At 33.4% G+C, this 13711-nt stretch overlaps 2 protein-coding genes across 6 annotated transcripts; one reads left to right on the top strand and one right to left on the bottom strand.

The window, feature by feature from the left end:
* On the top strand, positions 1-1490 carry LOC110723843 (protein translation factor SUI1 homolog 2-like). Its single transcript, XM_021903236.1, has 2 exons — positions 1-156; positions 894-1490. Exon 2 carries the CDS (start codon positions 956-958, stop codon positions 1289-1291), a length of 336 nt encoding a protein of 111 aa, XP_021758928.1. The 5' UTR covers positions 1-156; positions 894-955; the 3' UTR covers positions 1292-1490.
* A 673-nt stretch (positions 1491-2163) lies between these two features.
* On the bottom strand, positions 2164-6697 carry LOC110723841 (calcium-dependent protein kinase 9-like). Of its 5 annotated transcripts, none has more exons than XM_021903234.1 (9): positions 6409-6697; positions 5238-5976; positions 4607-4750; positions 4362-4514; positions 3855-3967; positions 3544-3711; positions 3325-3452; positions 2734-2833; positions 2569-2646 (listed from the first exon to the last, which is right to left on the bottom strand). In XM_021903234.1, the coding sequence occupies exons 2-9, from the start codon at positions 5950-5952 to the stop codon at positions 2569-2571; spliced, it is 1599 nt and encodes a 532-aa protein (XP_021758926.1). In that variant the 5' UTR covers positions 5953-5976; positions 6409-6697. The 5 variants fall into 5 exon arrangements, with proteins under 5 accessions (XP_021758923.1, XP_021758926.1, XP_021758924.1 ...); XM_021903232.1 differs by lacking the exon at positions 6409-6697 and adding an exon at positions 6063-6402; XM_021903233.1 differs by lacking the exon at positions 6409-6697 and adding an exon at positions 6147-6402.
* Between the last annotated feature and the right edge of the window lie 7014 nt (positions 6698-13711).

The raw sequence follows: 13711 nt of genomic DNA, 5'->3' as shown, positions 1-13711 counted from the left end.
TTATTCTTTTTTATTTTTAATTAATTTTTGTGGCTAATAACCGACATAAAAAAATAAAATTAAAACCCTCTATATATAGACTTCCATTACACTTTGATCTAATTTATTATAAAATCTTTGGTTTGATTTTTTGCAGAAGCAAATCAATCTCTTCAGGTATTTTCTCTCTCCTAAATTTTTGGTTTCTTTTGTTTTGCTTTGTTTATACTCATAATTCATAATTTCTGGGTTGTAATTTTTATTATTTTCTGGAATTCGATATTCTTTACGAAGTTGGTTGTTGGAATTATGATCATGATCATGTTTTGAGTATTTTTTCGGATGAATTTGAAGTTTTTTTTGTTTGTTTAATTGATCTTGGGTAATTTAAGTATGTTCTGATCGTTGATTATGATATTGATTGATCCAAAATTGTGAAATTTTCAAGAAAGTTGTTAGGTTTTGTTCGCTGATTACAAATTAAATCTAGTGAATAATATAATTTTTCAAGAAAGATTGTTCTACTAATTTTTTATTTTTTTGTATGTTTGTTCTGCGCTTATTTGGGTATGTTAGGTTTTCTTTAACAAATTTAATTGGTTTTTGATCGCTGATTTCAATAGTAATATAATTTCTGATTATGATTTTGTTTAAGTTTTTCGAAGTGTAATTGATGATTAAATTGCTGATAATATGAATTTGATGATTAATTTGCTGATAATATGAACTTGATGATTTAATTGTCTGATACTATGAGATTGGTGATTAAATTGCTGATAATATGAGATTGATGATTAAATTGCTGATAAAACCATCAAATTGCGTTCGATGAAATTGAATTTGATACCGTATGTCCGTATATTTGGATGGTTAGTTTCTTTTTACTGATCGTTGTATACTGGATTTGATTGCAGTTTACGTGCTCACAGAACAAACCCTCTTAGGACCGTTTTCGAGTTTTCGACAAGCAAGGTACATGGTTGATCTAGACATTCAGATCCCCGCAGCTCTTGACCCGTTTGCAGACGCCGAGTCGGAGGCTCCTGGAGCGAAGGAGTATGTGCATATTCGAATTCAGCAAAGGAATGGAAAGAAAAGCTTGACGACTGTTCAAGGGCTGAAGAAAGATTTCAGCTACGAAAAGATCCTCAAGGACCTCAAGAAGGAGTTTTGCTGTAATGGGAATGTTGTGCAGGATAAGGAGCTAGGAAAGGTTATCCAACTGCAAGGTGATCAGCGTAAGAAGGTCGCGAATTTCCTCGTTCAGGCCGGCCTTGTTAAGAAGGATCGGATCAAGATCCATGGTTTTTAAGCCTTGAGTTCTATTCAGCTGATGAACTAGAAGTTCAATTTCCGTTTTTCGAAGTTTTTTATTGCAGTTTGATGTTTGTGGTTTGATTTGATTTCCTTTATTGCAGTTTGATTTGATTTGATTCGAAGTAGCGTGGAATGTAATCAGCTTTCGAAGTTGGTACTGATAAATAAAATTGGATGTTTTCTTGGGTTTGAAACGCGTGTTCTTTGTGATAAAATTGGATGTTTTCTTGGGTTTAAACTGTGTGTTCTTCGTGATCATACTCCGTATAATTTACCGGGTTCTTTGAATCCTCCTTGTTGATTAGGATGTACCCTATTAATTCAGACTAGTCCTTTAGATGAAAGAAATGCAACTCAAGCTACTTTGATTCTATTGCAAAAAAGACTCGAGTATCTGGGTCGTGGTTATACTTTATCCCTTGCGAAAATCAATGAATCATGAATCAATATTGTAGTAGAGAAGGGGATTGATTTACTTGTGAAGAGTATTTCTGTAGGAAGAAGAAGATGAAGTTCTTCCCTGAGTGCACCTGTGAGACAGTTATACTGAAGGCTACACTATGATGGAGTCCAATATCTTTCAAACTCAATTGTCCATCACTAAAGAGAGTTGAACGTCGCTCTCCTGAAGTAAGTTGATGCAGGTTGACCCAATCCCATGACGGAGGGTAGGACAGTAGTTTGAGCAAACGTTAGCTAATGGCCTGTTTTGCTGTTAACTATCAAGAGCGTGTGACCAGAGGGGGCACCGGGGTAGGCAGGATGTGAGGCAAGCATATATTGCGTAGCAACATTAACGACATTTTCACAACTGGATTTATCAAGTACAAAATACTCGCTACTATTGTTGGAGTGGCAACTGGACTATGAACTCTGGGTAAAAAAGGTTTCTTGAATAGATAGCTTACAAATGGATCCTCTGAGAGGCTTTGTAGAAAATACATATATAACTCTCTTTAAGGTTGTTTTGTCGCCCAACATCTAGAAATTAACACAGATGAGAGCCATTAGTTTCTCCGAGCGCATTACAGAAATCTTCAAACATGTCCAAAAATCTTCCAACTCAAATTTAAAATAACATAACTCCCAAGTCCAAGGGATATTGTGTATGCACAAACTTTTTACAAAAAACTCAACCATGTTACAAACGATGGGCCTCATCCGACTTAGTCGTTTGATCTAGGGGAACCAGCCTGTCTTTCTAACCAACAGTATCCCTCGAACATCACCTTGCAGTAGATAGGTGGAACGATCACACAGAGTAAGAGTACATCAAAAGAGTTTAGCAGCTGGATTCTGAGTACCACTTCTCATCATTGCAACAAACTCATCAAAGTTTATTCTTCCATCCTGCAAACAGAATTAACACAATGCATGATTAAAGGCATTTTATTGATTAGGAAGTCCAGGTAACTCAAGGGATGGAGCAAATCTTACATTGTCAGTGTCGACTTCCATCAATATATCTTTGATGCAGTTCTCATCAGCAATCCCATACTCCCTCATTGCTGCTTCTAGCTCATCTGTGGTGATGAACCTGAGACATTTGATCAAAATGACAAGTATAAGCAACTGAGATGATAAACAATCGTCACCCACAAAGTGAGTAATTAAAATTACAGATGTTATTTTCCGGAACATATTCTTGTCTAATTTTAGATGGTGACTATTGGCGGGAAAATGAATCATCTAGGAGGTAAACACGCAGAGTACTTTTGTATACACGTGGAAGTTGATGTGGTAGCGCAAGTCTACATAATGTTCATGATCTTCACATGCAGAGGTATAAAACCCACAAAGTACTTTTGTAAATCTGATATTTCTTACAAGAATCTGGAATTTTTATATTTATTATTTTTTCCTCTTAAGACTTTTTTCTAGGCCTAAAATTCCTCTAGTTTTCTCTGAGACAGGTGGAGCTGATGAACATAGACATTATAGTTTAAATTCTCCACAGATTAGCTTAAAGCAGAACAGGAAAGGGGTCTGGTTACTTGGGTAGATAAAGGTTAAAAAGGAGCTACTCACCCACTATTATCTTTGTCAAAAAACTGGAATGCTTTGTAAAGTTGGTCATCTCTCTCAAGCCTATACCGATGCATTGTGGCTGTGATAAATTCGATGTAATCAATTGATCCACTTCCATCTTGATCAGCCTAAAAAGAAAATGGAAGTCAGCCAGAGAACAAGAGCATGCCATAGTAAAAGTCTCATTGTTTCTTATATTAAATATAATTCATGTCTTACAGCTTCCATGAGTGCCTTCACTTCAGTTTCAGTAAGCTTTGATCCAAGACGGGCCAATCCCTCTTTCAATTCTTCGTAGGTGATTGTCCCACTGCCATCAGTGTCCATGTTTGCAAACATCTGTTTCAGCCCTTGGATTTCTTCTGCAGGAAGATTCTCAGCGATGACCTATGCCCAACAAAAAGAGCCAATACATTTAAATCCTTTGAAGTTATTTCTGACATTCATACAGCACATATGATGTTCCAAGTTTAGACACCTTATTGTGTCAGAAGAAAGGAAAAACATAAATAGAGACGAGGTTTACAAACCTTCAGCGCTAGTTGCTTGAGCTTGTTCATGACTCTAAATTGCTTCAACCTAGAGAGAACAGCACTATCAATAGGCTTGTCTGAGGCCTCACCATCCTTGAGCCATGGATGATCTGCATTGTTGACATTAAACTTTGAGTTTCAGGACATAGATGCAAATTAAATAATACCACAGTTAACAAAGGCACAGCAGTCCGTAGACGATCAAAACTCAAGGGATGCTTGCCACCTCTAGAAATACATCAATGGATGCCCACCCAACAGCTGAAGGTCTTATGGGGGCAAGCACATGAAATTTTTCCTTGCCACTGCCCTAAGCAATGCCAATTCAAAGATTTCTGAGCCCCATCAATACAAAGAAGATTTGGATTTCAGTATCAGGTTGTGCGAAAATGGAAAAATATTGCACAGAAGATAGAACCCAATTTACTCATCAGCAAAGTTTGTTGTAAACAACGGAGCATTAATCATTAAATATTAAAGCAACTGTAAGCCAATATTGCATACCAAGAACTTGAGCAGCAGTGATTCGTTTTTTGGGATCTGATGTCAACATCTTCTTTACTAGGTCTTTGGCGCCATTAGAGATTGTTGGCCATGGCTTACATTCAAAATCAATATGTCCTTGCAGAATAGCATCAAATATCCCTTTTTCCGTTTCTATAACACAAAATTATGATGAAGTAATTAACAAAGGCATCAATGATACAACATTTGTAATAAACTAAAAAAATACAAGAAAGAAATTTTACCAGCCCAAAAGGGTGGAACACCACTGAGTAAAATGTACAACATAACTCCAGCACTCCAAATGTCGATCTCCTTACCATACCTACGACGCAATACCTCAGGAGCAACGTAGTAAGCACTACCTACTATATCTCGATAGACTTTACCTGAGAGGAGAAAAGTAAAAAAGGGATTTCCAGCTCTGAGTAAAACAATCAGATCAAGTTTTCACATTGCCAACAGTCAACAGTAAAGAATGTATGGGCAATCTTACATCAGAATGCAATCAAGATCAGCCTCCTAAGTACATTGAATATGGGCAATCCCTAATCAACAAATTGTTAAGACAACCCCCACATCTCTAATCAACAACTAAAAAAGTCAACTCCACATCTCTAACCAACAAGTTCCTAAGCAAGATCATAACAAGCATCACAGAAATTCACCACAACAATCCACCATCAATTCATAGGTCAATGGATCCGCAAAACAGGACAGATTAACAATTCTGATGTCCTGCAACAACCTAGCATAAAAACATGATCTATATGCTCAGATTAAAACCATCTAATCACTATTTCCCAAACCAAAACAATCAAGAAAACAAGCAAAATTAAGCAGATAAACAGCTGACAAACACTTAAATCAGTATACCTTCTTCAATAAACACAGAAAGCCCAAAATCAGTAGCTTTCAAAGCAGCATTTTCATCCTTACTAGAAAGCAAGAAATTCTCAGGCTTCAAATCCCTATGCATCACACCCATGAAATGACAAACATGAACAACATTAACAATCTGCCTCAAAATAGTAGCAGCAGCTTTCTCACTGTAATGCCCTTTAGCAATGATCCTGTCAAATAATTCTCCACCAGCACACAATTCCATGACAAGATTAACAGATGTCTTATCCTCATAAGCTCCCTTAAATTCAACAATATTAGGTTGACCACTCAAATGTTGCATGATCTGAATCTCTCTTTTCATATCCTCTTTATCAGCTCTTGTCACAAGTTTTTTCTTTGAGATTGACTTACAAGCTAATTGTTGACCTGTTTGTTTATCAACACAAAGATAGGTAACACCAAATTGACCTCTACCCAATTCTTTCCCCATTGTATAGTGCATCTTCACATCTTCAAAGGGTTTTCCTACAATTGTGTTTGAATCAGTTCTTGCAGTTGATTTAGCAGGGCTTGGAACTCGAACAGGCGGTTGCGCAACCGGTCTCTCCGGTGGCGGCTGCTGAGGATACTGCTGATTTTGCTGCCCAGCTGATGATGTTTTTGATTGATTTTGCTCATTTACTCCTCTACTATACCCATTTTGCTCTGGTCTTGGATCTTTGTTTTTGCTTGCACAAATACCCATTTCTTCAAATTCCCTTCAATCTTCCTATAAAATTAAAAAAACAAAAAAATCAGAAGATTTGGATCAAATTTCAGCACTAAATTCAACTATCTGGGAAAAGTGAACAATACCCAGAACCCCAATTGGTGATTTGAACAGGGTTTATTATGAAATTCAGCACTAAATAAAGCAATTAGGGTGGAAATGAACAATACCCAGATTGTGATTTGAACAGGGTTTTAAGAATTTCAACTCTAAATTATGAAAAAAGTGTTTTTTTTTTTTTTTTTTTTGGATTAAGGAATAATAGATCAAGGGTTATTATGTTAATTGAAATAGAAGTGATGAAAAGGGTGGAGAGATGATTGAAGGAGAAATAGTCAGCTGAATCATGTGTTGAAATAATGGAGAGTTGAATGTTTCAGGCAACTGTCAAAATGGTAGATGAGGAGAGAGAAAAGGGAAGGAAGAAAGTACCTGCTGCTGTATGTGTAACCTGTATGAAAATGGCAAAAATTCGGGCCGGCAAATCGGGCTAATTGTATAACAGTAATTGATTTGATTTTGGATTTTTGGCGTATAATTTATACTCCTAAAGAGTTTGATTTTCGATTTTGTCTACGGAATTATACTTGTTGTCTCGTGTATTTACCTTGACGCCTTTGTTCAACCAATTGCCTCTTTCGCTAACCTAAATTTATTACAACCTATTAAACGAGTCGATATGAGAGTTTGTCTAAACTGAGTTAAAAGATCAATAAATTGATAGGGTTGTGATCGGTTGGTCTCATTAGGGTTTTGGGCGGTTATATATATACCGCTAATATGAGTGTAAGTGGAAGTATTCTTTTGACACTTGTGTTTATTAGAGACCGAATTATGTAATTTGGTGTGAATGTGTGATGTATGCTTACTAGACTAGTAATATTTTGATACGTATTGTGAAATGCACAAGTAAATCATTGTATTGGTTTTCATGAAATTAATAATGCAATTTTTTATTTTGTTAGGTGGAAAACTAAAACTTCAAATAAATATTTTTTTTTTCTGTCTCTTACTATTAATTTAATTTTTACCTTTTATGAAAAAGAAAATTATCTTATACAAGTATATGAAATGTTTTCCTTGAGAGAATTATTCATCATTGAAAAACCTAGTTACTACTCTATCACAAACTTAAACATATACTCCGTACTTCGTATTTGTATATACATATAAAGCGAAAATCGATTTAGTGTAAATGTTTTCCTCCCAATCAAAGTAATCAAACAGTATTTTAAAAACACTTGGAAGTAAACATGGGCAACGGGCCGTGCCGTGCCTGGCCGTGCCTGGCCGTGCCGCGGTGGTGGGCGTGCCGTGCCTAAATTTGGCACACCCTAACCCACGGCACGGCACGGCCCACGTCTTATTCAATTGATAGAAAGAGGTCCTGCGGTGCCTGGCGGGCCGTGCCGTGCCGGGCCGCGGGCCAAATCGTGCCACTTTTTTTTTTTTTTTTAAATGAACGTAAAAAAAAACGATATATAAATATTTTTTAGTACAACTTAATTTTATATAAATAATGTTATTAATTTATGTTTATGTTAATGTTAATAATCTTAATATATTTTGTTTTAAACAAACTTTATTTTAATTAAGGTTATAAAAATTATTTATCTAATTATGTTTAAGTTTATATAAATAATTTTATTAATTTAACAAAAAACAACAATACATATAATAAAAATTAAATTACCACTACCGTGCCAGACCGTGCCACGTGTCGTGCCGGCGTGCCGACCCACGGGCCGGCCACCGTGCCTCGTGCCGTGCTCGTGCCGATTCCCAGATTTTTGTTCACGACACGGCCCACAGTCCATAGATGGGCCGCCGTGCCGTGCCGACGATCGTGTCGTGTCGGAATCGTGCTGGGCCCGTGCCGCCCACGTGCCGGCACGGCCCATGCCCATCTTTACTTGGAAGTGATGTCAAAACAATAGGAGTAGTAAAGTAGAGAAACAAACTTTAGAAGCAACATTATTATTTAAATAAATTTCTTCCACATCTAATCATCATGTTTCACGTCCATTACACAAACAATAACTAGTTCTTGTACTGTTTATCAACCACGCACTGTCCAAATCGTCACCAAATTTCATGTTACAATTCGCTTAATTATGTCCCTTCTACGTATATATTTTTAATTAATGCCCATTATTATTATTCCTTTGAAAAAAAAAAATAAAGAGTATGCAATTATTTAGATAAGATTGTTTAGTCGTTTTGTCATTGGACTTTTATTTTTGCAAGATACCAATTCCACGACATTTTGTTGTGGTACTGACACTATATAATCTTTAGTATACATTTGCCCCACTCTAAATACATACTTCGTAACAAATATATATAAGTAGAAAGAATTCAATCTCGAGTCACAAATATTAACAACATAGAAAAACAACCATAATACCGAGTATTATATAAATAGATCGAGAGATCGAGATATTTGAAATACCACTTTCAAGATTTTAATCAACTATGAGTAATTGAAATGTTGGCATTGGTGTGTGTTAAATTGTGACTCGGAAACTAATAGGACTAACTTTAAATGTAGATATTTCTCAAACTATAAGTTATTTTGAGATAATTCAAGTTGGAGGTGATAGCTTGTTTCAAGATTAGATCTTTTCAACGATAGGTCATATACCCGATTCTGATAAGAAACGAAAAAGTCATGACCAATTTACGAAGAAATTGCGACGCTGGAATTTTGCTGATGCCGAAGTACTCGACGAGGCACGTCTGTGCCTAAATAAAAGAGGCATGTCTGTGCCTAGTCGGAAATTTCAGAATTTTGGTATACTTGGGGAGCAATGTAGCGTTATATCTTTTTTATGATGGTTATTTGAGTATATTCGGGGAACAATGCATCGTTTTGTTAGGGTTTCCTGGGTTATAAAAGAACCTCTTAGTTGATCAATTAGTTTATACTTTTTAAGTCATTAGATTTAGGACTTGTATTTATTTTTTTTTTCTCTCTCCCTCTCTTTTTTTTTTATTTTTTTTATTATTATAGTAAATAAGCTCGCAAATACCCTAACCGTGAATATAGGTCTAATTATTGACCGAAATACATTAATGCTTGTGTTCTTTATTTATCTTCTTTATTGCTAAAAAGGCTATTGCTTTTCTTCTTCTTATTTTTCTTTAATTTATTTCGCATTAATATAATCAAACACAATTACACCCTTATTTCTTAACCAGGATATTTACGTGTCGCAACAAACCTATACTATTACTCGTAATCTCGTATATTGCAAAAGAGACAAATGTACGCGTAGCCACGTGGGACGTGAGTAGAAGTTCCGGCTGAAAACGTGAGAAATGGATTAGTTTATTGACTTCTCAGTTATCAGTTCAGTCATGGACTTATGGTCGTGTTTATACGCGGTTATCTTGTCACATTCATTGCTTTATTTGCATTTTTTTTATTACTAGTATTTTATTAACTAGTAATTTTTTTATTTATATATTTTTTTTATAATCGCTCTATTTGCATTATTTCTCCAATACTATTTGACTTTATTAATGCAACAGATTTCCTTCAAAATATATATATATATATATTAATGCAACGGATTAGAAGCACTAACGGTATTATATATTTATATGGATATGGTAAATACTACCTCCGTTAAATGTTACGTGCAACTTTGGAATATTTTATATCTCACGAATAATACCCCCAAGTTACACATAACATTTGACGGAGGTAGTATATACATGTCGATTGTAAATTATGAGGTTTAGTGAGTTAAGTCACTAGTCATTAGTCAATTATTTAGTCATTGTCAAAGAAATTTACAACCATAGTTTTCTTTAAAGATTTCATTCAAAAAACTAGCATGATTTGAAAGATAGCTAAATACGTAGGTAATAATCACCTAACATAACACATAATTGGTAAAATGGTAGGTAATCACTACAGTTAATAGTTAATCCGTAATTTACACGTATGGGAAATGGAAGTATGGAACCATCCACTAACAATCTTGATGGGTTACTTGCATCCGTTTGGCTTCCTCTCTCTCCTTAATTATATCTGGCTTTTGTTTGTTATCTTATGTTGATGATGAGTTCGATGAAACAATTTTACCATCTTAAATAATAGATGTGAAGGAATAATATACATACGTTTGTATGTCAAGACTCAAGACGTTACTCTCATAATGTGAGGTAGATTGAAGAAAATTCATTAGTGTTCTTTCAATTGTAATTTGATTTTGAAATTAAAAGCCCTATTTTTTTATTTTTTATTTTTTTCCTAATTTCAATAATTTAAACTTATTTTCCTGATTACGTTTATCAAATTTGCACTAATTTAAATTATCTTTTTTTCTAAACCAAATTTATTTATGTTTTAAATAAGTAAAATCAAGGTGAACGAATTGTACTAGAGAATTAAAATTTAAGCACCACAAAACACATTGCAATTTAGATGCAGCTCTTTATGCAACTTTGTATACCAACTAATTACTTTTCTTATTCTAGCTAATATTCCGTAGTAATTAAAGTATATGTATTAAATCATAAAAAATTATCTCAAAGGCTTTATACGTACGTATACTTATGATTTATGACCCCTGCCATTCACCAAGATTCCAAACTTTGATAAATGACTGCGTTGAAAATTAGAGTTTAATTAGTTGATTAATACCTAACTTATTTATAATTTCAATTAAAATAACCGAACATGATTTGCTAAGCAAATGTCTTAATGAAAACACGTACAATAAGCATGCATGCTTATGTTTTCCTGTTAGATATTTTATTAACTACTTATTAATTAGTTTTAGTGAGAAATATCTCAACTAATTAAACTTTTTTATTTTTCTAGTTTTCCATTTTAACAATACAAGTGTCATTTTAAGGGAGAACAAATCGAAACTTTCTATGTTTTAATTTAGTGATGTCAATTCCAAACAAATACGTAGTATGGAGATGTTTGAGCCTCATTATCTACTTTAACTACTGGAGTAGAGAATTCCCTTACCTTCTTTTTCTATCTAAAACGCTGATCTATGTATAGCTAGCCAAAAGTCTTAAACCCAACTAAAATGACGTACCTAGCTATGAGCGATCCATATGGAATTTATTAATACAATAATAATGCAATATCATTATTACTATATATAGTTTAAGTTATCTTCAAAATTGACTCTATCCTGCCAAAAACAGCTCATCTAATCATTGACTAAGACTTCGTTTAAACATTTTATCAACTACGTAGTATAAGACGTCCATCAAGCTATAAGTTGATCAATTATAAGCTCCCAACTGTATACTTCGTATGTATGTAAAATAAATTCTATTTAATAGACGCTCAACATGATATCTAAACACGTTGATTTTTTCTAGTCTTCAATGACATGATTAAATCCCAATAACAAAATGCTTAATATCTATCAACAAGAAAGTACTTAAAAAGAATAAAAGACTAGAAAAATCAAATTAGGTGTCAACTAGAGTAGTTATTTAGTTGATCATACAGACTGAACACTAATTAATTCCTAAAAAATAAAATCGAATTCCATCTATACCATTACGTTGTCTTTCTAATCTCAATAATTATTAGATGAGAAAAGTTTTTAACTTACATGTGATGTGATATGATATTTAATCATATTAAAAATATGTAACATATATGTAGCTTGAATATTAATTATTTTTTGACAATTACAATACATTTTATACAAGAATTATTATTATGTCTCATCTGATTTTTTCAATATTATTTATATGGATTATTAATTTATTATTAATGCTGTGAATTGTCGGGTGGCTAACAACCTATCACCGAATACAAAATCAATTACTTATGTAAGCAAAAATGTGATAAGCACTACTATCCTACAAAGTGCAAACTAAGAATAAACCCAAAAATATTCAAGGACCACTCTACTGAACAATAATGTATTTATATTAAGGTCACGACAACCACCTTTCACGGCAAAAAAAAAAAAAATAATTAAATTAAATTATATTAAATTATTACAAAATTATTTTAAAATGGAAGTGAAGGCAAAGATTTTGTAACTAATTGACAGATAAGATTCTATTTAAGTCCTCTAAGCATGTCCACGTCGTAGCAATTCATGTGAAATTTCCTCATAATTTGGCAAAATTTATGCATTCAATATTTTTATACAAACTTGTTACGTAATTGTTAAAGTCTACATAACACCTTAGCTTATAATATGGCATGCACCGAAAGTGCTAAACCGTCTTAAGTAGTTAGCTAGCTAGGGCACCAACCTTACTAAGCAGCGCCGGGAGGTACGTCTGTCTTTTTCCAAGGTTAACTATGTGCATAATAATAAGCATATGCATATGTATAGTCACTAGGGAGCAAATGGGCAATGCACATCAAAATCAATATTATTCAATTCTATCGTTTTGTCTATAGCTTTGTGTCGATTAAAGACAGTAATGATAATGAATTTATTTATAACTTTGTTTAAAAATTTTAAATTGATTACTGTATTTTTTTACGGATCAGTGTTAATAATGATAATAGAGTGAATCATTTGGAGTGATTGAAGAGTAGGCCAAGTACCCAGGTTATTTATATATATACTGTATAAAGTATATATATAGAAGTTACAAAAAGATTTTGTTGCATTTAAATTAACAAGCGAGAATTGCGAAGGATATCAATCATCAAATCAAACACATATCATCTCTAGTTTCTCTAAAACATAGTATTAAAAAAGTTTATTGTAATTGGAGCTTTCTCAAGCCTTAATAATTTAAAAAGTTTATCTATATGATTTTGTTTGTTACAAAAAATAATTGTACGAAGTACACAAATTTAAAATTCGTTTTTGCAACGTGTTAGGTGTTAGTCTTGTAGCTCTAGCCTTCACTACTTTTTGACCACTTTTCCCTCGTTCCTCTTAAAATTATGGTAGTGCCACCACTTTGTGTTGTTCATCATGATCTACCACTACAAAATATGCATACAATGTATAATGATCACCTAAACTTAAAAAGGGAATATGAAGGAGTAATCTATCATTTTTTCCAAATGTTCTTCAAGTTTATTGGAAGGCTTTTATCTGCCCATTTCACAATTTACTGTACTAAAGAGAAAGGGAAAAAAAAACAGGCAATTTGACATTTGGGAAGAATATCACTTTTGTGATCACTCGGAATTATTTTGTTTAGTTGACATTCTCTTTCATTAAATAACATAAATAATAATACAAGTATATGCCTTATCCAAATAATTAAAGAAAACTAATGTCATTATTCCATCATATACCCCAACTCCATTTGTCTTCTTCAAATTTAGCTCGTAAACTTCATATTCCAAATAGACTAGTTGATTATTTGACTCGTTTGATCAAATGGTATATAGAAGTATATTTATTACTTGCATAGCAAAAACATACAATTGTTATATCAATGAAAATTCATGGTCAAATCTAATGAACATTGACTCCTAAGAAAAAAAATTTGTTAGAAGACCAACTCAATCAAAAGGTTAAGCTGATAATTGAAGCGTAGGACCTTTGTTTGTGTTACGCTGACTCTAGATATCATATTAGAGGACCTGAAAATTTTACCATACAGCAGGTGGTATGCTGCTTGGTACATCTCTTTGAAAATCACGGCAGCTACTTTCTTTCTTTCTTTTTTTTTACCTCTGTTTTACGTGAATTACGTAAGAGGGTCTTTCCATATATATGTTGATTGAATTAGGATGTTCATAAATTAGAAATCACATTTTCAATTT

Source organism: Chenopodium quinoa, unplaced genomic scaffold (assembly GCF_001683475.1).
Source record: "Chenopodium quinoa cultivar QQ74 unplaced genomic scaffold, ASM168347v1, whole genome shotgun sequence".
In the NCBI taxonomy this organism is placed as follows: Eukaryota; Viridiplantae; Streptophyta; class Magnoliopsida; order Caryophyllales; family Amaranthaceae; genus Chenopodium; species Chenopodium quinoa.
Note: the sequence above shows the minus strand (reverse complement) of the source record. Positions and strands in the feature narration are given on the sequence as shown.